Below are 20,712 nucleotides of genomic sequence, written 5' to 3'. Positions count from 1 at the left end.
TTCATCCACGACACACATGGTCTATTCCTTCCTCCATCAACCCTAGGGGACACAGCCTCACTGCATACACCATAGACAGCCCTATAACAATGTTGTAAGTTTCAATGAGATCTCTTCCCCTTGTTCTAGAGATTACAGTCTAGAATATTCGATCTCTCTTCGTAAAGAATCAGTCTAGTGGATCTTTGCTGCACTCCCTCTGAAACAATGATATCATTTTTTAGGAAAGTAGACCAAATCTCGACACAACACTCTATCTGTCATCCCAGTAAGGCACCATAGATTTGCATTAAGATATCTTAGCTCCTGTACCCAAATCATCTTGCAGTAAGAACCAAGATGATTCCATTGACACACATGGAATTGCAAATGCTGGAATGCTGCACAGAATACAAAGTGCTAGAGTAACTGAGGTCAGATAGCATCTCGGGAAGACATGGAACATCACCTATCCATGTTCTCCAGAGACGCTGCCTGACCCAATGAGTTACTCCAGCACTCTATGTTCTACACAACATAACATTTGTCCTTCCATTTCTTGATACAATGGGATGCTGGATGTCAGTGACTTTTGTGCTCGGCTGACTAGACCTCTTTAACTATCAGCTTTTCACATTCATCAACATTTGCAAAATGTTGCTTTTCTGGTAAGGAACCCCAAAGTGGGTGACCTCACGTATATCCATGTTATATTCCATCTGATATGTTCTTGTCCACTTACTCAGCTTGTTTCTATCTGCATGAAGCCCCTTTACATCCTCCTCATTAATCAAAATCCTCCCGGTTTTGTATCATCAATACATTTGGAAATGTAACATTTGGTCCTCTCATCTAGATTTTTGTTTTTGATTATGAATAGTTGGGACCAAAGTACCGACCACTATCACAACTGACTAACCTGATGAAGACCCCTTTATCACCATGCCGATGTATTAACCTGTATTTATAGTAATGAAACCTTTATTATCAAGATGCATAGTCCTCTCCCTATGTATATCTACCACATATGCTTGGAAACTATACTCGGGTAGCTCATCCTGATGATCATATGTATGTGGCAGGACTGTTTTTTTTCTGTAGAATAGACAAAGCATCCTGTTCACACTCTGTACTGCACTAATATCTCGCTCTTCACTGGATAATAATGAGGAAAGGAAACATATTTTTTATAGTCATAGAGTGATACAGTATGGAAACAGGCCCTTCAGCCCAAATACCCATAATCGACCAACATGACCCAGCTATACTAGTCCCTCCTGCTTACATTTGGCCCATATCTATCCAAACCTATCATATCCATGTACCTGTCTAACTGTTTCTTCTACGTTGGGGTAGTCCCCGCCTCAACTGCCTGCTCTGGCAGCTTTTAATTTTCAACATTTTCACAGCCTTTGGTATTGATGTCCATTTAAACACAACTTGCAAAATGTCCATAAAGATACAAAGATTAATTTGCAGGATTGTGCCTTTGCATATTAAGCCAGTGCATATTAAGCCAGTGCATATAAGCCAGTGCCTTTGCATATTATTGTTGATTGACTTAATGAGAAAATCCTTGAATTTCTACGTCAAGCTGTTGAATGCATGATGATGCTGTTCTTCATATGAAACCTTATCTTCCTTTACAGGTTTCATTGACCTCTATCTGAAGTCTATTCAATGGCAATGGATAAGGTCCCATGTCTTACGTACCTCGATGCAAGGATGAGCAAAGTGCTTTGCGGCATATTTGTTTGTTTCACTAATGATAACTAATTAAAAGTGATAATTAAGTTACAAGAGAGCCTAATGATACTATTTATGAATGGTATAATATGTTACTGTAATTACAAAAAGAGGGGCTACTGAGAATTCAATCATGTGTTTGTTACGTTATGCTTTAACTGGGGGCATTACTCCCTATGTCGGCTTTCACCTGTTATCATTTATAGCTATTACTATTTATTTTAAATGAAACCTTTGCGTCAGCGTTTCAATTCCTGAATGAATCACCTTTCGTCATCAGTTCAGCTCCTTGCTAGAACTATCAACTAGCTACATCTATTTTTCTCCCTTTTGTGTTTTTTTTCCCAATTCTGGAAATCTTCCTCCAAATCCAATTACAGAAAATACCATTTGGTGGTTTGCTAAAACCTGCTCGTGCAGAAATATCCCATGAGATCAGGAGTCACAAAAGGGAAAAGAAGTTCTCAGAACTGCCTTATGCACAATCAAACCAAAGTTTCCATTTGGACTGATTAGTGGGAAAAGTAATTGCAAATGCTGTGTAACCATTCATGCTTATAGAGTGAGATGATGGCCACGTGGATAGAGCACAATCAAAGCTGATGTACCATTTACAAATATGTCCTGTATAGTTGGACCTGTGTCGCATGCTTGGGAACAAAGAGTTGAAAACTAGATACCGAATGCACAACTTGATGCATCTAGAAAATATTGTTTAGTAGATTGAGAGATCACCAATTGTACCCACATCCCATGGGAGCTGAATGATGGAAAATAATATACAGGTCACACAAGCAAATCAATGGAATTAGACGGTCTTAGGAAATTAAGTTTATACAATTTGCTAATTTTGTCACCAAATTTCTGTCTTTGATGTTTTAGTTTTTTTTTTGTAATATTATTTGTAGTTTTAGAGCTTATTGTCCGATGTCGATGTATTTGGGCATGCCCACAAAGAAAGGCATTGATGCAGCTTAATCCTTCAGGAGAAGTGTATAGTGATGAGAGAAGCTGCAAAAATGTTCTAGACCACACCCATTGTGAATCACCCACTGTAAATAAATCAAACACGAGGAACCTGTGATATGAATTGGTGCTACATATTACAGCATTGATTAGTGCCAGCCCACTATTCATTAAATCCGAAGAATATGGCTATTGATCTTTTGCACTTGCCTGGGTGAAGAGCAATCAGGGAGGGGCAGCAAAGGAAACATTGCAAATGGTTGAAAAAACGAGGACAACATCTTTCAGCAGGAAACCAGGAGTGATTGGTTGCTGGACACTTTTCTTGCAAAAAGAGGTGATTGGAGGTTCCCAGGTCATCTACATTTATTAAGCACTGACGTCGATCTCCATTGTGCGTTCGTAATCAACTGACAGATGAATTGATCGGAAATCATTTTTAATCAATTTGCCCCAAGCATTGATAACTTGCCAACGCTTTCTTTAGTTTTACTGCTACTTACTCTGACTTTAATGTTAATAGACAATTGCATGTTTGTGCCTTTGCTGTCTGATTAATTTGATTATTGGCACCGATCAACAAACTAACTCCATCAAATCCAGACGGCAGATTGCTGATATAATTAATAACATAATCCAAACTGGAACAGTCATTAGAAAGTTTGGTTGAAATACAATGTTGCCTCTGAGGTGATGACTCGGTAGCAAATTTCAAACTGAACAATTAATGGTTGAGGTGAAAAGATATTAAAAAAACTTCAAGGGTATTCTGCTTAGATTGGAATATCCATACCATTGTAACACAGTTCTTCTTTCTTTCCTTCTTTGCTGATCCTTTGCCAAAATGCAGTTCCATCGATAGAGAGATGCAGTATTTACTTGTATAGGGGACTTATATATTTACACATTTTGATAATAGGAGCCGAGGGCTTTTTGGATTGCAAAATATGACCAGAATGCCCATGCTTATCCTTGTGTGATTTAGCCATCCAGAGATCAGATTTAATTGTTATGGTTCTGATTAATAAGCTTTAAACAAAGTAATGTTGGGGGCACCACTAATGACGTCAGTGCTTCCAAATTAGCCAGTGTTCAATGCTCACATATGCACACTTCCAGCAGAGCGGGAAGATACAATGGGATTAGTGTAAAGATGAGTGTGTGATGTTTAATGTCAAACCAGTGGACCACGTGTATGTTTCCATGCTGTATCTTTCACTGCCTCTATGACTCTATCTTTAGATAGCATTCACACTGCTAGTAGCACTGAAGGCAGAACATTAAGGTTAGTTAATCAACATATCAATCATCAAATATGGTCACTGCATGACTAAATTGCGCACTGAATTAACAAAGTGAGGATAAGATGCTGGTTTAGCTGCCTCCTCCCTGTAAACAGTATTGTGTACAACAATGTTTAACAGGCAAGTATGTCCATCATCAAACACAATCTCATCAGTGAAGAAACACTTTATTTACGTCTCTTGGGTAATTATAACCTCTCAACAGCATCACTCAACCATCACAAAGCTAGTTGTACATTCTTAACTTTGTTTTTCTTATGTCCTTTCTCAATTCTATTTTTTCATTTCAATTGAGCGTATTCATACTCTAAATACTCTATACTCATTCTCTAACCTTTACTTTCCTTTTGTTTTAACCTGTTTCTTTTTCTCATCCTCTCTTCCCACTGTCCCAATTTAAATATGGTAAATGCATAACAAATGATCTCATTTGATTACCCTAACAGATTGGGACCCATGTTTCATCTAGCAAGATTGGGATTTGAGACATTTTTCAGACACGTCATAGCTAGATCCTTGCCAATCCCCGTTGCTGTCCTCGGGATCTGAAGGCAGCCAATGAATGGATTTGCTGGTGGCACCTACACCTCAGCAGTCTATTGACACATTGTGGCTGCTAAAGTAAATGCACCGACATTTCAAGTGTTCTGATTAATGGCTGCTCTCACTAATTGAAGAGCATCATAAACAGACTTCCTTACTGTGGATGTGGCAAGTGCTTTCAAACGGATGCTGTATTCCACTTGCAGGGACAATTACATTCACAATGAACAATTTGTAAGAATGTTGATGTGAAATTCCAACCTGCTAACCCTGGACAGATATAAATGGCACAATTTTGATTTGCTATCAGTTTAGATACAGATATAAATGACACAATTTTGATATGGTACCAGAATAGGAACAGATAGAGATGCCACGATTTTGATTAGTGTTTTCACTTCCCCTGCAAAGAACTGATCGGTTGTGACCAGTGCCATCTATATTAATATATATCCCTCAACATGCAGTTTAAAAGTCTCTGCACATACAGATCCTTTTGCATTGGAAGATGCAGAATATGGAAAGCCAATTTCACATCAGACAGCCAGAATAAGTACATTTCTGAGTTCCATCCCAGTGATCAAGAAATCGTTTCTGCTTCTTCAGAATAATGTTTTGCAGATGTCAAATGTGTTTTATTGGAACTGAGAAAAACTGCATTGTGAAAGTAGAAGTATTTTAATGCCCATTGTCCTCTACCCATTGGAGACTAATGAACATTGGTGTGGAGGAAAATCAATGTGACAGTGCAGTGAACTATATCTTTTTGAAGTCATTTTCAAATCTACAAATCACACTTCTGCCTTGCCAATTTTTAAAATCTATAATGGATGACGAGTAATTCTGAAACGTTCACTCCCAAGGTGTTTACGTCTTGGTACCCAGCGTTTAACATGGAAGACTAACGTTGTGTTAGAATTGATAAGGGTGCAAGATTAATACTGCAAAGGGCAGAAGTAAAATGAAAACCTGGGCTTCTGCCTTTAATTAATTGTCCATTCACTGTGTCCACAATTAATCAAGCAAATCACAGCACTAATAGACATTTAAACAGCTCATAAAAACTCTTTTGGGAAAATCGGTTTCATCAACACAGCAACGTCATCTGTAAAACGGTGACCCAAAGGGCAAAAGAGGAAGATTCATTGATGGCAACCAAGCACAGAATATTTGACGATATTAGTCCACAAGGTCTCAATAAATGTAGAAACCACAAGGCATTGAACTTTTTTAGCTCAGTAAGCACACCACATTTAAATGCTGATTGATTGATTGAACTCTGGATCATTTACATGAGGAACCATTTGGAAAAAAACATCTGGGTGACTTATTTTATTTATATAGTTTGTGAACTAGCAGATGATAATAAGTCGTTGTCACTTGGAATAGAAACAACCTTATTTGGAAAAAAAAATCGATTCCTTATGCTAATTAATTCCCTGCTGATCATTTTCATTTTTGGTTCAGTGTAGATATTGACTTTCATGTCACCCCATCGATTTTGGGAAAATATATCCAGGATTACGATGGTACAGTGTCGGCATTACAGGGGAGTAGATCGAGAAGAAATAAGTGGATTATCACTAGATAAGATGAATTCAGGGGAAGGTAAAATAATCTGGAGACCTCTGGAGATGGTAGATGGAAGGAATAGGATGCACTAGTTTATGGATAGAAGGGACTAGGGAGTGCAGGGAGGTGCAGGGAGACAGCAGCTATATATCAACTTGGGGAATAGAAATGATCAGACATTTAAAAAAAATCTGCAATTGGAGCAACATCTATTGTACAGACAATCATACTTCAGAAGCAGACTAGAACAGAATTAAACTTCCAGTTTCTGAATGGGGTGGCAATGTCGGGTAGCACGAGTTTCCCTTTGGGATTTCAGCCTTAATGGGTTTTTTTTTAACAACAAGGAGACATAAAAGTACATCTAGAATTATTTTTAAAAAGTGCCTGTCTTGGGTCAGCCATCCGTTCCTGATAGCAGGAAGTCCTTGTGCCTTTCTCTTTGTATATGATTAACAAATATATTTATTACCTGACAGTGTAACATAGCATTTACAATATTTTAGCATCAACAGATCAGCTTTAATACAAACAGATAACAACATTGCTACACGATACTGCACTACTGCAAGACGCTGCACAACATTGCTTCCCTTTTGCACGGGCTTATTGATGCAATGCCCAGGATTATTACGAAACATGCTCTACAATCACCACACAAGGAGCTGAATTAGATTTATTACCGAGTAGGTATTCAGATCATCATTTTAGTCGTCCTGCATCGCCAACAGACTACACTAAAATTCCCTTCCCTTCTAATGGGCACACAAGCATTGCATCGTTGGAGTTTTTCGACTGACGATTATAAGTATGAAATGGTTTTTGCAAAGAAGCAGTTTCTACTGTACCCTTGAGATGTCCTCGCCCTAGTGTCACAAATCCTGAAGAGATGAAGTTGTGCAGGTCAGGTCCTCCGCTGCGATAGCCATGGCTGGTGCCTGAATCCTTCCCGTAGAGCCCTGTTAGCAAGAGGAACAGCATTCACAATTTCCACTCTATTAGCTGTGGCAAAGTCTTGAGAAGTAACTGCCATCTGCATGAATTTGTAAACAGCAACTATAAATCATTACTTATTTATACCGCATATTTTTTTTTAGTCGACAACCTGGATGCCTTTGCATTGATAAGGCATCCCCAAGCAAAACGGTGAAACATAGTCATAGAGTGATACATCGTGGAAACAGCCCCCTCAGCCCAACTTGCCCACACTGTCCAACATGTCCCAGCTACACTAGTCCCACCTGCCTGCATTTGGTCCATATCCCTCCGAACCTGACCTACCCATGTACCTGTCTAACTGTTCCTTAAACGTTGGGATAGTCCCTGCCTCAATTACCTCCTCTGGCAGCTTGATCCATACACCCACCACCCTTTACGTGAAAACGTTACCACTCAGACCCACACTCCAAAGATGTACAGGGTTGTAGATTAATTGACTTGGTGAATGTAAAAATTGTCCCGAGTGGGTGTAGGATAGTGTTAATGTGCAGGGATGGGTGGTCGGCACGGACCCGGTGGGCCGAAGGGCCTGTTTCCGCCCTGGATCTCTAAACTAAACTAAAACATTTATGGGCTGGTTTTTCACACATATATAACTCACGTTTGGCTGTACACTGTGGACCAATATGCTTCAGACTACTGGAATGACAAACATTTCAGGACAAAGGGACACAGAGCATTTCGTTGTCTCTGTACTGTATACTGACAATGACAATGACAATTAAAATTGAATCTGAATCTGAATCAGAGCTGAAACTTGCTTCTCTTTCTACAGATTGTGCAAGGCCTTCTGGATCAGCGAGCCATCAGCATGGAGGCAGACTTCTTGGCCCATTAATTTCATACTAACAAACAAACACCTAAATTATGATCTAATCCTAGTGTTCCCTTTCACGACCTCATTAATGCCCCCTTTAATTTTCTGCCATCTGCCTGCATGATGAGTAATTACGCTACCAGCGAGCATACTATTGAGAGAGTGCAGCGTAGGTTCACAAGGTCCATTCCCCTGTCATATGCTGACTGAATAGAGCGGCTGGGCTTGTATATTCTGGAATTTAGAAGGATGAGAGGAGATCTTATTGAAACATTTTAGATTATTAAGGATTTGGACACGCTAGAGGCAGGAAACATGTTCCCGATGTTGGGGGGAGTTCAGAACCAGGGGCCACAGTTTAAAAATAAGGGGTAAGCCATTTAGAATGGAGATGAGGAAACACTTTTTCACACAGAGAGTTGTGAGTCTGTGGAATTCTCTGCCTCCGAGGGCGGTGGAGGCCGGTTCTCTGGATACTTTCAAGAGAGCTAGATAGGGCTCTTGAAGATAGTGGAGTCAGGGGAGAACACAGGAACGGGGTACTGATTGTGGATGATCAGCCATGATCACATTGAATGGCGGTGCTGGCTTGAAGGGCTGAATGGCCTACTCCTGCACCTATAGTCTATTACCTATTGCCTTTGAAGGATAGCAGACCACCTGAAGGGAACCTGTATGTGCAGGTTCCATACAGCACACACACACCTGGATCTAACCTTGGTCTCTGGAACCGTGAGGCAGCTGTGCTAATTGCTGTGCATCAATGCGATCCCTATACTGTCCCTAGCAGTTTCTCTTCTCATTTCACACAAGAAGTGCCTGCAACTTTTTGAGAACCTTCCCTGTACTTATACCAACTGGGACTTGAAAATAGCGCCAAACTGGCGACGCTGTATACTGTCTCAGTGTACTACTAGTATACAATTGTATAGAATCTGAGATGCTTATCTAATATGCATCTAAGTGCTTACGTATAGTGGTACTGGTACCGAACTATATATTAAATGAACTTCACATGGGACAAATATAACCATATAACCATATAACAATTGCAGCACGGAAACAGGCCATCTCGCGCCTTCTAGTCCGTGCCGAACACATAATCTCCCCTAGTCCCATATACCTGCGCTCAGACCATAACCCTCCATTCCCTTCCCATCCATATAACTATCCAATTTATTTTTAAATGATAAAAACGAACCTGCCTCCACCACCTTCACTGGAAGCTCATTCCACACAGCTCCCCCTCATGTTACCCCTAAACTTCAGTCCCTTAATTCTCATGTCATGTCCCCTTGTTTGAATCTTCCCTACTCTCAGTGGGAAAAGCTTTTCCACGTCAACTCTGTCTATCCCTCTCATCATTTTAAAAACCTCTATCAAGTCCCCCCTTAACCGTCTGCGCTCCAAAGAATAAAGACCTAACTTGTTCAAATAAAGTGCCATTGTGTACCATGCCAATAGGGTGGAATAATATGAGATCAGTATAGGCGTAAATGGATACTTGCAGATTCGAAGAGCTGACGAACTTGCTTCTATGCTATATGACACACTGATCTACACAACTTCCTTTTCAGATATGTAACAATTGTCCTTACTGTATAAGACAAGCAACTGAAATAATGCTAAATGTATAATCTCCCTGACTTTGGAATAGCAGAAATATTTAATACCTCAGTCTTGAACAATTAAATATATCCACTCAGTTTATTGGAAATATCTTTGGACCTTGCACGCACTGTCCCCAAAGAACATCAATTATTACTAATTAGGTCTGAAGAAGGGTCTCAATCCGAAACGTCACCCATTCCTTCTCTCCAGAGATGTTGCCTGTCCCGCTGAGTTTCTCCAGCTTTGTGTCAATCAATTATTACCAGTTTGACTTTAATGAAAGGCTTTAAATGTACTCAAGCTATAACAAACCCATTGACCTAAAACATAATGCACACTTCCAAGAAGAAAAATCTGCAAATTATCACCAAGACATTGAATCCTCCTGTGTGCTTTTAAAATCTTCTGTTTAAAAGGCAGTGGCATGCTTAATTAGTGTGACTTAAAAAACAGATTTTTTTTTTCAAATTGTTCCACAACATTTAGCTCCAATATGTGTGACTGCATTTTAAGGCTGGGTTAAGGCCCTTCAGTTCATCAAGCCAACACCAACCAATGATCACCAGTACACTAGTTCTGTCCTACACACTAAGGACAATTCACACAAGCCAATTAACCTGCAAACCTTCACTTCTTTGGAATGTGGGATGAATCGGGAGCACCCAGAGAAAACCCACAAGGTCACGGGGAGAACGTGCAAACTCCGTATAAACAGCACCCACCGTCAGGATCGAACCCTGGTCTCTGGCGCTGTGAGGTGGTAACTCTATCGCTGCACCACTGTGCTGCCTGTGAGTGCACTGATAACCTGTCCACTTCATGTGCTGTGGTGAAAATTTGGCCTGTAGAACAACAATTTTCACATCCACTCTTCTTGCATGTTCCCTGTTTCATTGGGGGAGCATGATCAGGAAATTGACCCCTTTATATATATTTCTTCCCCAAATTATTGATAAAGTGGCTGCGATAATTAATATTGAAAGCCCATTGATAAATGGACAATGTGTGATTTCTACAGGTGTTGTTGTTTCTCCACTACAAATACTGTCATAGTTTGCGGAAACATTGTAAAAATTATTTCCATAGAAGTTGTCACACAGGCGCAGAACAGGTTGATGTCATTATTTATTCTACCCAGTGGCCTCTTTCCAGTTTACCTCAACTAATTCCATTAGCTTTCTATTCTTTTCTCCCTGATGTAATTATCTCAATGCACCCACTCTAATCAGTCCCACAGCCCATATTTCAATCACTCTAAGTGAAATGGTTTCTCCTGAACTTTATGCTAAATTTATTTGTGATTATCCTATTGTTATCAACGTTAACACTGGATTCATGCTCATGGAAAGATCTTTATATTTAATTGGTACAAAACTTTAAATATCTCTTTTTGGTCACCTCTCACTTAAACTCTAATAAAATCCAGTCATCTCCACTGGGCAAGAGAAATCATTGCAGAGGCCCATAGCTAGACCATCACAACACGCATTCTGTTCCACGCTCTGCCAGGAGTTGGCCATCAAATACTACAGCAAGTTCTTGATCAGTTGGGAGAGTGGGCTAGTGAATGGTTCACCGCAAATTAGTGCAAGGTATTCCATTTTGAGAAGTCAAACCGGGGCAGATGTGGTTAAACTGAGAAGAGTGCAGAGACGATTTGCGAGGATATATCCAGGACGCGAGGGCCTAGATTAGGGAGAGGTCGGGCAGGCCAAGACTTTATTCCTTGCATCACAGGAGGATGAGAGGTGATCATATCGAGGTAAGTAAGATCATGAGGGAAACGGATAGGGAGAATGCACAACCAGTCTTTTGCCTAGAATTGGAGAATCCACAACCAGGGGACATAGGTTTAAGGTGAGAGGGTAAAAATGTAATAGGTACCTGAGGTGCAACTTTTTCACACATTTAAAATATATTTGGAGAGATACATGATAGGAAAGGTATAGAGGGATATGAGCCAATGTGGATAGATGGGACTCTGCAATCTTTGCACATCCCCAATATTGGACTTTCCACTCATGACTTTAATTTCATGTTTCATGTATATTGTTGTGTCATATGACTGTTGGCAAGGCCACCAAATTCAATTGCAGTTTCATACCACTTCAAGCAAGGTGCAAGTCCACCAAATTCAAATGCAATTTCATATAATTTCATGCCGGATGCAAGGCCACCACATTCAAATGCAGTTTCATACCATTTCATGCAGGGTGCAAGGCCACCACATTCAAATGCAGTTTCATACCATTTCAAGCAGAGTGAAACCACCATGAAACCATAAACCACACAAAACACCAGAGAAACACCACACTCACAGTTCAGTAGACATTCAGTGTGTTCAGTTGATTCACAGCTCAGACTTGTGTGACTTCTCCCTCCCCACAACATGCAGAGACCGAGCCACACCCACAATTCTAGGTTCTATAAACCCTCCCACGCTCCCACCGGAAGGGGCGTGGCCTTCATGGCATGATTGACAGGAGAGAGGTTTTCAACATTTTTTTAAAACACTAATAACACTTTTATTTTTCATTGATGGGAAGAATTCTCTGCACCTGATGAGCGGAGGGGGGCTGAGTAAGATGGCCAAAAATTACAGCCGTAAATGGTAGCATTTTATCTAAAATTAATATACAGTGCAAACAGGAAGTTGTCAAGTTTCCATCACCAAGCCATTTGCAGTGCTCCGACTGAGAGACATGACCCTCTCGCTCCCCCATCTTGCAGAGACTGACTGAGGCACTCAACACTTCTGGGTTTTATAGTCTCTCCGGAAGGGGCGTGGCCTTCAGGAGAGAGAATCTCAACATTTTTTAAACACTAATAACCGTTTTATTTTTAATCGATGGGAAAAATCCTCTTGTGCTGCGCAGCGGAGGGGGACTCTGAGTAAGATGGCCAAAAAATCACAGCCATAAGTGTCAACATTTTTTCTAAAATCAATATACAGAACAACAGGAAGTGGTCAAGATCAGACTTTTAGTAATATAGATATATACATATCTAATGGAAAATGTGTAGGAAGGATCTGCAGATGCTGGCATACACCTAAAATAGACGCTAAATGTTGGAGTAACTCAGCGGGACAAGCAACATTCCAGAGACGCTGCCTGTCCCCGCTGAGTTACTCCAGCTTTTTGTGTCTATCTAATGGAAAATGGTTGCTTGTGAGTTGAAGGTTGTGCTTTATACAGCCATTTATAATTAAATAATAATAAACCACTAGAGCAGAGTGCAAATAATATAAATCTGCAAAATCTTGATGAATGTCCTCTCCTCAAATTGTTCTTCTGACATCTCTGAGTGAATTCTAATTTAGCCCTAATTACTTCCAAATTATGGATGGTTTTGAGCTGTGAGACGCATACCTGCTCAAATGAGGATCAGGGCAGGGCAAACATCACTACTTATCCACTGAGTCAGACAGTTTTATTCATGTAATTTCATTTAAAACCTGTGCCCAACAATGAAAATTATGAAGTCGTTAATAAGCCATTTAATCCGAGTCGGTCGTGTCGCGATGGTTTTTTCATCTCAACTAAACAGCTTTGACCTTTGGTGAGCTAACTACACAGCTAAGGTGTTTTTTGCTGCGATCGGACACCTAAAACTAATCTTCCTCAATCTAGTTTCATAATTTGTCTTTTTTTTTGAATTACCAGATGAGGAAATGGCTTTAAATAGTTTAGGATAGCTTCATTAGTATTTTAGACATGGGACATAGAACAGTGCATCACAAAGACTGGCTCTTCGGCTCACAATGTTTGTGCCAAACATCATGCCAACATAATTTCTATCTATCTATATGTAATGCATATCCCTCCATTCCCACCATATCCATATGCCGATACAAAAATCGTTTAAATGCCAGTGACGTGTCTGCTTCAACCACCACTCCTGGCACCCTGTTCCAGTCACTCACCACCCTCTGTGTATAAAATTGTCTTGCTTTAACCTTTGCCTCTCACACCTTAAAGCTATGCCCTCTGGTATTTGATGTCTCCATACTGGGGAAAAAACGATTCTTAAACTCCACCCAATCTATGCCTTCTATCAGGTCTCCCATATCCTCGAGAGAAAACAATTCAAGTCTGTCCAACCGCTACCTGTAGCTAATACCCCCAAATCAAACATCATGTGTGTTGGAAGGAACTGCAGATACTGGTTTAAACTGAAGAAAGACACAAAGTGCTGGAGTATCTCAGCGGCACAGGCAACATCTCTGGAGAGAAACGTCAACCATTCCTTCTCCCCAGAGATGCTGCCTGGCCCGCTGAGTTACTCCAGCATTTTGTGTCTATCTAAGGGAAATCCTAGCTCGCTATTATTCCTCAATATGGTTTATGCAGGGATGACTAATTGGTATTGGATTTAATTCAAAGGTTCACACAACCTCGGAGTGAGAATGGGCAGCATTAATAGAAGCCATCTCTTGGAACTGAGGTTCCATCTGCATGTTCAAATGAATGGAGAAGATACCACAACATTTTCCAAGAAGTAATTCCTTTGAGTCTCCTGACTACATCCCAAATCCTTGAGTCAACACTAAAACTGGATTAATTCCTCATTCATCTGTTTGCATAACTGCGCCGTTTACAAACTGCCCGCTAAATTTGCCAACAAACCATCAGCAACCATCTGTTGTTCTAGTTCTTCTTAATGAATAGGATATCTGAAACCATCATGTGTCTCCAAACTAAACTGCTTTAAATTCCATAAAGGTCATACTCCTCTTGTAATTGCATAGATTCCCTTCCATCTGAAGAACTTGGGGAAATATGGGCAGTAGTCAGGGCTTGGGGACCTCCACGTGTGAAGCTGGGCAGTGTTTGACCTAAAATGCATCAGCTTCTCAACAAAGGCTTCATGCTTCATGAATGGGTGATGTTTTGGGTCGAGACCCTTCTTCAGTCTGAAGATGGGTCACCCAAAAATGTCACCCATTCCTTCTCTCCAGAGATGCTGCCCATCCCACCGAGTTACATTTTGTGTCCATCTTCCATATGCCTCTAAACCGTTTCTAATCATGTATCTGTCCAGTTGTCTTTTAATTGATGTTATAGTCCCTGCCTCAAGTATTTCCCTTGGCAGCTCGCTCCATATCCCCACCACTCTCTGTGCGAAAGAACACAAATGTCAATTGGTAAAACTACATTACTTAGCTTTGTGCTGGATTTGTTTATAATGAAATAGGGTCATCTAGGTTGTCTGGAGCTCTGTCAAGCCCCTGGGTAGAACCCTGATAAAATGCTAGTTACAAAGATGAACAAAACACAGGGAACTGATTAAAAAAAAAGCTGCCGGACCTGGAACATCTAAAATACATCCAGTAATAGATCTGGAAAAATGAAAGGTCCAGCTGAAGTGCATCTTCAGTTATTACCAAGACCATCATGTGTGGTATTTGAGGAAGATCTTTCTTATCTCCCAGGATATGATCAAGTCGTTGCTCTTTAATATAATTGCATGAAACGTTACTTGTATTCTTTCAAACAAACCTGTTGTACCTCAATGTCAAATCAAATTCCTCCCAGTTAGCGAAGTAATTACAATCTCACTTCACCTCTCAAACCCAAAAAGAGTGACGACTGTAATGCTAATGATATGTATTCATTGATTCTTTCAGCGCTTCTGCCACTGTACATGCACATTACACAACACCCCATGTCTTTCACAGCATAGAAGTGTTTAATGAATGCACTTGTTATCCCAGAAGTGCAATTATAATCCATGAATTTCTTTCTTGAAAATAATTACACACCCCCAACGAAAGCATTGGTACGTGAACTTTGATGTTTACTTTTGCCCAAGGCATATCTCCAGCGTTTATGTGAGGGTTAGGTAAATGGTTTCTAAGAACTGAGGACTGCAAGCAAAGCAACTGTACAGTGAGGGCAGGACTCCCTTGGTCGCTGTAAATATGCATTAGAAGATAAAATAAATAGGTCTATTTACTTATGTAACTTGATGATAGAAGAATGGAAGTAAAACTAGCAATCTGACACCTAGAATCTGTCAAAAGTAGAATCGATACATGCACATATCTAAAAGATGTCTTAAACATAATGAATTTTCCATCATCTCTCGAAGACTGAACACTTGATCTCCCAGATGCTAAACACTCTAACTGCCCCTTCCATTCACACACTGACCTTTCTGTCCTGGGCCTCCTCCACTATCAGAGTGGGGCCCAGTGCAAATTAGAGGAACAGCACCTCATATTTCGCTTGGGCAGCTTACACCCCAGTAGTATGAACATTGACTTCTCTAACTTCAAGTAACTCTTGCATTCCATCTCTCTCCATCCCTCCCCCTTCCCAGTTCTCCAACCAGTCAGACTGTCCCTTTGATTAAAGCTTATCTCTGCGTGCTTCGTTGTCACCTTCCACCAGCTAACAATGATCTATTCTACATTTTCCTTGAACATCTTCACCTTTGATGTCTCATTCTCACACCTTGCACTGACTAATGGGCCTGTCCCACTTAGGCAATTTTTTTAGGGCGACTACCGGCGATTGCCACAAAAATGTTCAACATGTTCTGCAACAGTGGCGACTATTTTAGCTGTCATAGGTCATCGTACGTGCTGTCGTAGGGTGAATTCCATTAAAATTAGACCCTGGCAGTCGCATATAAAGTCGCCATAGTGGTTCAGGGCCCATTATCTCTGCGTCTCCTTCTCCCCTGACTCTCAGTCTGAAGAAGGGTCTCGACCCAAAACGTCACCCATTCCTTCTCTCCAGAGATGCCGCCTGTCCTGATGATTACTCCATCATTTTGTGTCTGTCCATTGAAGACTTGTTTATTTTTTTTGACAAAACGTAAAGTGCTTCCAATTCTATTTTCGTTCCTGTGCCGATTTTTGCATTAGTCTAATGCCTTGTGAACAGATGTAACGTCGTGACTTAAGAGAAATAAATTATTAAGCTTCACTGACATAGCTGAAATGTGATGTATTTTCTTGAATAATCACTTTGACAACACATTACTGTGTTAAACGCCGGCTTGGCCTTTGGTACACATTGCTCTTAACTATGGATGCACTGCCCTGAAACTGTGAAAGCACATTGTGATTCATACATTGAAAACTTTGAATGACACAACATCTTAATCCTTATAATGGTCACCCTTTCACTTGTTTTCTTGGACCATTTAGCCTTTGATGGAATATTATTCCCTGGGGACTTGATAGATCTTCCATTGGAAACTATACAAGATGGCTATTCAACCATGAAGGATTGGTCAACCAGTGCAGCCTGACTGTGTTCTGAACCAACTTCCATCAACCATGAGGCCAGTTCATTGGCTATATTTAAGAGGGAGTTAGATGTGGCCCTTGTGGCTAAGGGGATCAGGGGGTATGGAGAGAAGGCAGGTACGGGATACTGAGTTGGATGATCAGCCATGATCATATTGAATGGCGGTGCAGGCTCGAAGAGCCGAATGGCCTACTCCTGCACCTAATTTCTATGTTTCTATGTTTCTATAATTAATAGTAAGATTAAACGAGAACTTGCCAGTTTGAAGTTTAATCTAATTGAAGTATACCATGCAGATCATTAGATCATGTGATAGGAACAGATTTAGGCCATTCGGCCCATCAAGTCTACCCCGCCATTCAATCATTGCTATTCTATCTCTCCATCCTAACCCTATTCTCCTGCCTTCTCCCCATCACCTTGGATACCCGTACTAATTAAGAATCTATCTATCTCAAATATATCCACTGCCTTGGCCTCCACAGCTTTTTGAGGTAATCCCCAGATTCGCCACCTTCTAACAAAGAAATTCCTCCTCATCTCCTTCCTAAAATAATGTCCTTTAATTCTGAGGCTATGACCTCTTGTTCTAGACTCTCCCACTATTAGAGACATCCTCTCCACGTCCACTCTATCCAAGCCTACTAAACATTTCTTCAAAACCCCAGCGAATACAGGCCCAGTGCCATCAAATGCTCACCATATGTTAATCTACTCATTCCTGGGATCATTCTTGTAAACCTCCTCTGGAGCCTCTCATGAGCCAGCACATCCTTCCTCAGATACGGTGCCCAAAATTGCTCACAATTGCCCAAAATTGCTCACAATCAAAGATAATATAATGAGTAGAAACAGAGAGAAAGTTTGTTCAATACTTTAAACATTCCTATTTTATGTTGCCTGGGTTTCAGCAACTAAGTTACAGAGAAAGGTTGAACAAGTTAGGGCTTTATTCTTTGGAGCACAGAAGGTTAAGGGCGGACTTGATAGAGGTCTTTAAAATGATGAGAGGGATAGACAGAGTTGACGTGGATAAGCTTTTCCCACTGAGAGTAGGGAAGATTCAAACAAGAGGACATGACTTGAGAATTAAGGGACAGAAGTTTAGGGGTAACATGAGGGGGAACTTCTTTACTCAGAGAGTGGTAGCTGTGTGGAATGAGCTTCCAGTGAAGGTGGTGGAGGCAGGTTCGTTTTTATCAATTAAAAATAAATTGGATAGTTATATGGACGGGAAAGGAATGGAGGGTTATGGTCTGAACCCGGGTGTATGGGCCTAGGGGAGAATACGTGTTCGGCACGGACTAGAAGGGTCGAGATGGCCTGTTTCCGTGCTGTAAAATGTTATCTGGTTATATGGTTATATGTAACACAAGATATTGGTGAGGCCACATTGGGGAGTACAATGTTTAGTTTTAATCATCTTGCTAAAGACAGGATGCAATTAAGTTGGAAAGAGTGCAGAGAAGATTTACAAGAATGTTGCCAAGAATGATGGGCCTGAGCTACGGGGAGAGGTTGGGCAGGCTGGGATTTTATTCCTTGGATTGCGAGAGGCTGAAGGATGTTGTCAAACTGGAATTAGATTTTTTAGATTAGATTCGTTTATTGTCATTCAGACCTTTCGGTCTGAACGAAATTCTGTTTCCCTGCAGTCATACATATAATTTACAAAAAAATGACAAAACACACAATCAACACAAATTTAACAACCACCACAGTGAGTTCACCAAACACCTCCTCACTGTGGTGGAAGGCAAAATCTTAAGTCTCTGGCTCTTCCCTCTTTGTTCTCCCTCTGCGCCGAGGCGACGGTACAAACTGCGCGTGGTCGCTGCCCAGAGTCAGAGGCAATTCAGGTCCCGCTGCTGCTGCCGGCTACAGCTCCGTTGCCGCCAGCTCCGCCATTAGGCCTCGGCAACGGAGACGGGGGATACGACCGAAGAAAAAGCCGCATTCCCCGAAGGAGAGGAGAAAGCATTTTATCCAGGGACTGCACATACACTACTTATAAAACAAAATTAACTAAAACATGACAAAGAACAAAACTACTGAAAAAAAAAACAGACGGACTGCAGGTGGGCCGCAGCTGTTAAGCCAGCGCCGCCATCTAGAAAGGGTGCAGAGAAGATTTATGAGGATGTTGCCAGGACTCTAGGGATGAGTTGTAGAGAGGAGTGTTATGCTGAGTTGTATTATTCCTTGACTCAACATGAGGATGAGGGGTGACATCTCAGGTGTACACAATCATTTGTAGATCCTCTATCCCAGAGTAGGGCAATTGATTCCAGTGGACATAGTTTAAGGTGTACAAGATCTATATAGGAACCTGAGGGGCAAGTCAAGATTCAGAGGATGAGAGGAGATAATTTTATTCAGGGACTGCATTTATAACAGCATTAAAAACACTCTTGTTGTACATAAGTTGTACATAAAATGTATTATGAAAATATATATTAGGCACTTTGGTGCCATATGACTGTGCTTACTTCTAATAAATAAAATATCCAAAAAAATCAAAATTAAAAAAAAATGGAAAAAAATAAAAAAAAAATCTCTCCACTGCACTCTACACCCCCCCGAAGGTTTTAGAGGGATTTGGGCCAAAGCCCCCGGAAGTGGGACTAGCATGGCGATGGGGATCTTTGTCGCCATGGATGAAGCCACGCCGGGTGTTTCTGAGTTGTATGATTCCATGACTCAACATGTCTTGGCTGACATCTCAGAGTATTTCCATTTGCCTCCTCTTCCACTTAGAATTAATTATTCTAGAGACTGTTTAACTGTATCTATATGGAGCAACCATTCCGTATACATGAGCCTCATCATTCTGAAAATGGGTACTGACCCAAAGCATCATCCATTTCCCTCCGCGGATGCTGCTTGTCCCATTGAGTTCCTCCAGCAGTTTTTTTTAAACCAAAGCTGAGTGCGATCCGATCTCGCATGAAGGGAGCCAACATTCTGTTAAGATGTTTTCAGGATAAATGAACCTGGCCAAAATCAGACTGCATTGGGCTAATCTTTGATTAGGACAATGAGAATCAAACACGACTATCATGATTGCCGTCTCACTGACACATTCTGCGTCCCCATGAGTCCTAACATAACATTTTTGCAGTCTGCAAATCCATATCTCATTTCCCTGTTTTCGGAGGTGTCCACATGAGAGTACTTGACTCTTCTCATCCATAGAATCACTTCTCAATCTCAATCTCTGATATCAAATTGTTTACCCATAAATTCACCCCTTTTTCCTCAAAATATATGTTTTTAAGCCCTGGTTCAAATGAAAATATGTTGATATTGAATATTAAATTCATCAAAACACAAAGTGCTGGAAAAATTCATTGGAGTAGGCGGCACTTGGGGAGGAAATGGACTGATCCATCAAGTGACATTGATCTAGAAGGGATGCAATCTTTGTGACTGGTTATACTGATGACAACACAGGCAGAAAGCATAAATGAAAAGCAAGGTGAATAGCAATGTTATAAAAAAACACCATCCAGGGCAGGGTCAAATTTGTAATCGATTGATTTGAGACGAGGTGGGAAAAGAAGAGAAGGATTTAAAGAAGAGCTCATTTGAATTTGTTTTTTGCCTATTTGCCTCGGCTTTGGTGTCGCAAATTTTTACAGTTTTCAGATATTCTACAAAACGGACTTTTCAAATAGGAGAAATTGCTATTTCTTTTATCATTTGCCAAGATAGAAGCAGTATTTTAATGCACAGCATCTGATTAAATAACTGGGCCAGCTCCAGACTACATTGAGGCTTGTTACTCAGCTAATTAGATCGTGATTTCCCTCTGAGAATATGCTACTTCTTAAATCTGGGTTAGCTCTTACCAATGCAATGTTCTGATTTTTTTTTTCCCCAAATTTCCCCACTTCTCTTCCTTCGTCCAAGT

General features: G+C 40.7%; 1 protein-coding gene across 1 annotated transcript in view; it reads right to left on the bottom strand.

The window, feature by feature from the left end:
* Positions 1-20,712, bottom strand: part of LOC129708121 (protein shisa-6-like) — a 394,948-nt gene that overhangs the window by 291,717 nt on the left and 82,519 nt on the right. The window contains exon 4 of the mRNA XM_055653685.1: positions 6,959-7,069. Within this exon, the coding sequence (XP_055509660.1) occupies positions 6,959-7,069 (111 nt within the window). The remainder of the gene's footprint in view (positions 1-6,958; positions 7,070-20,712) is intronic.

This window comes from Leucoraja erinacea, chromosome 23, assembly GCF_028641065.1.
Source record: "Leucoraja erinacea ecotype New England chromosome 23, Leri_hhj_1, whole genome shotgun sequence".
NCBI lineage: Eukaryota > Metazoa > Chordata > Chondrichthyes > Rajiformes > Rajidae > Leucoraja > Leucoraja erinaceus.
Note: the sequence above shows the minus strand (reverse complement) of the source record. Positions and strands in the feature narration are given on the sequence as shown.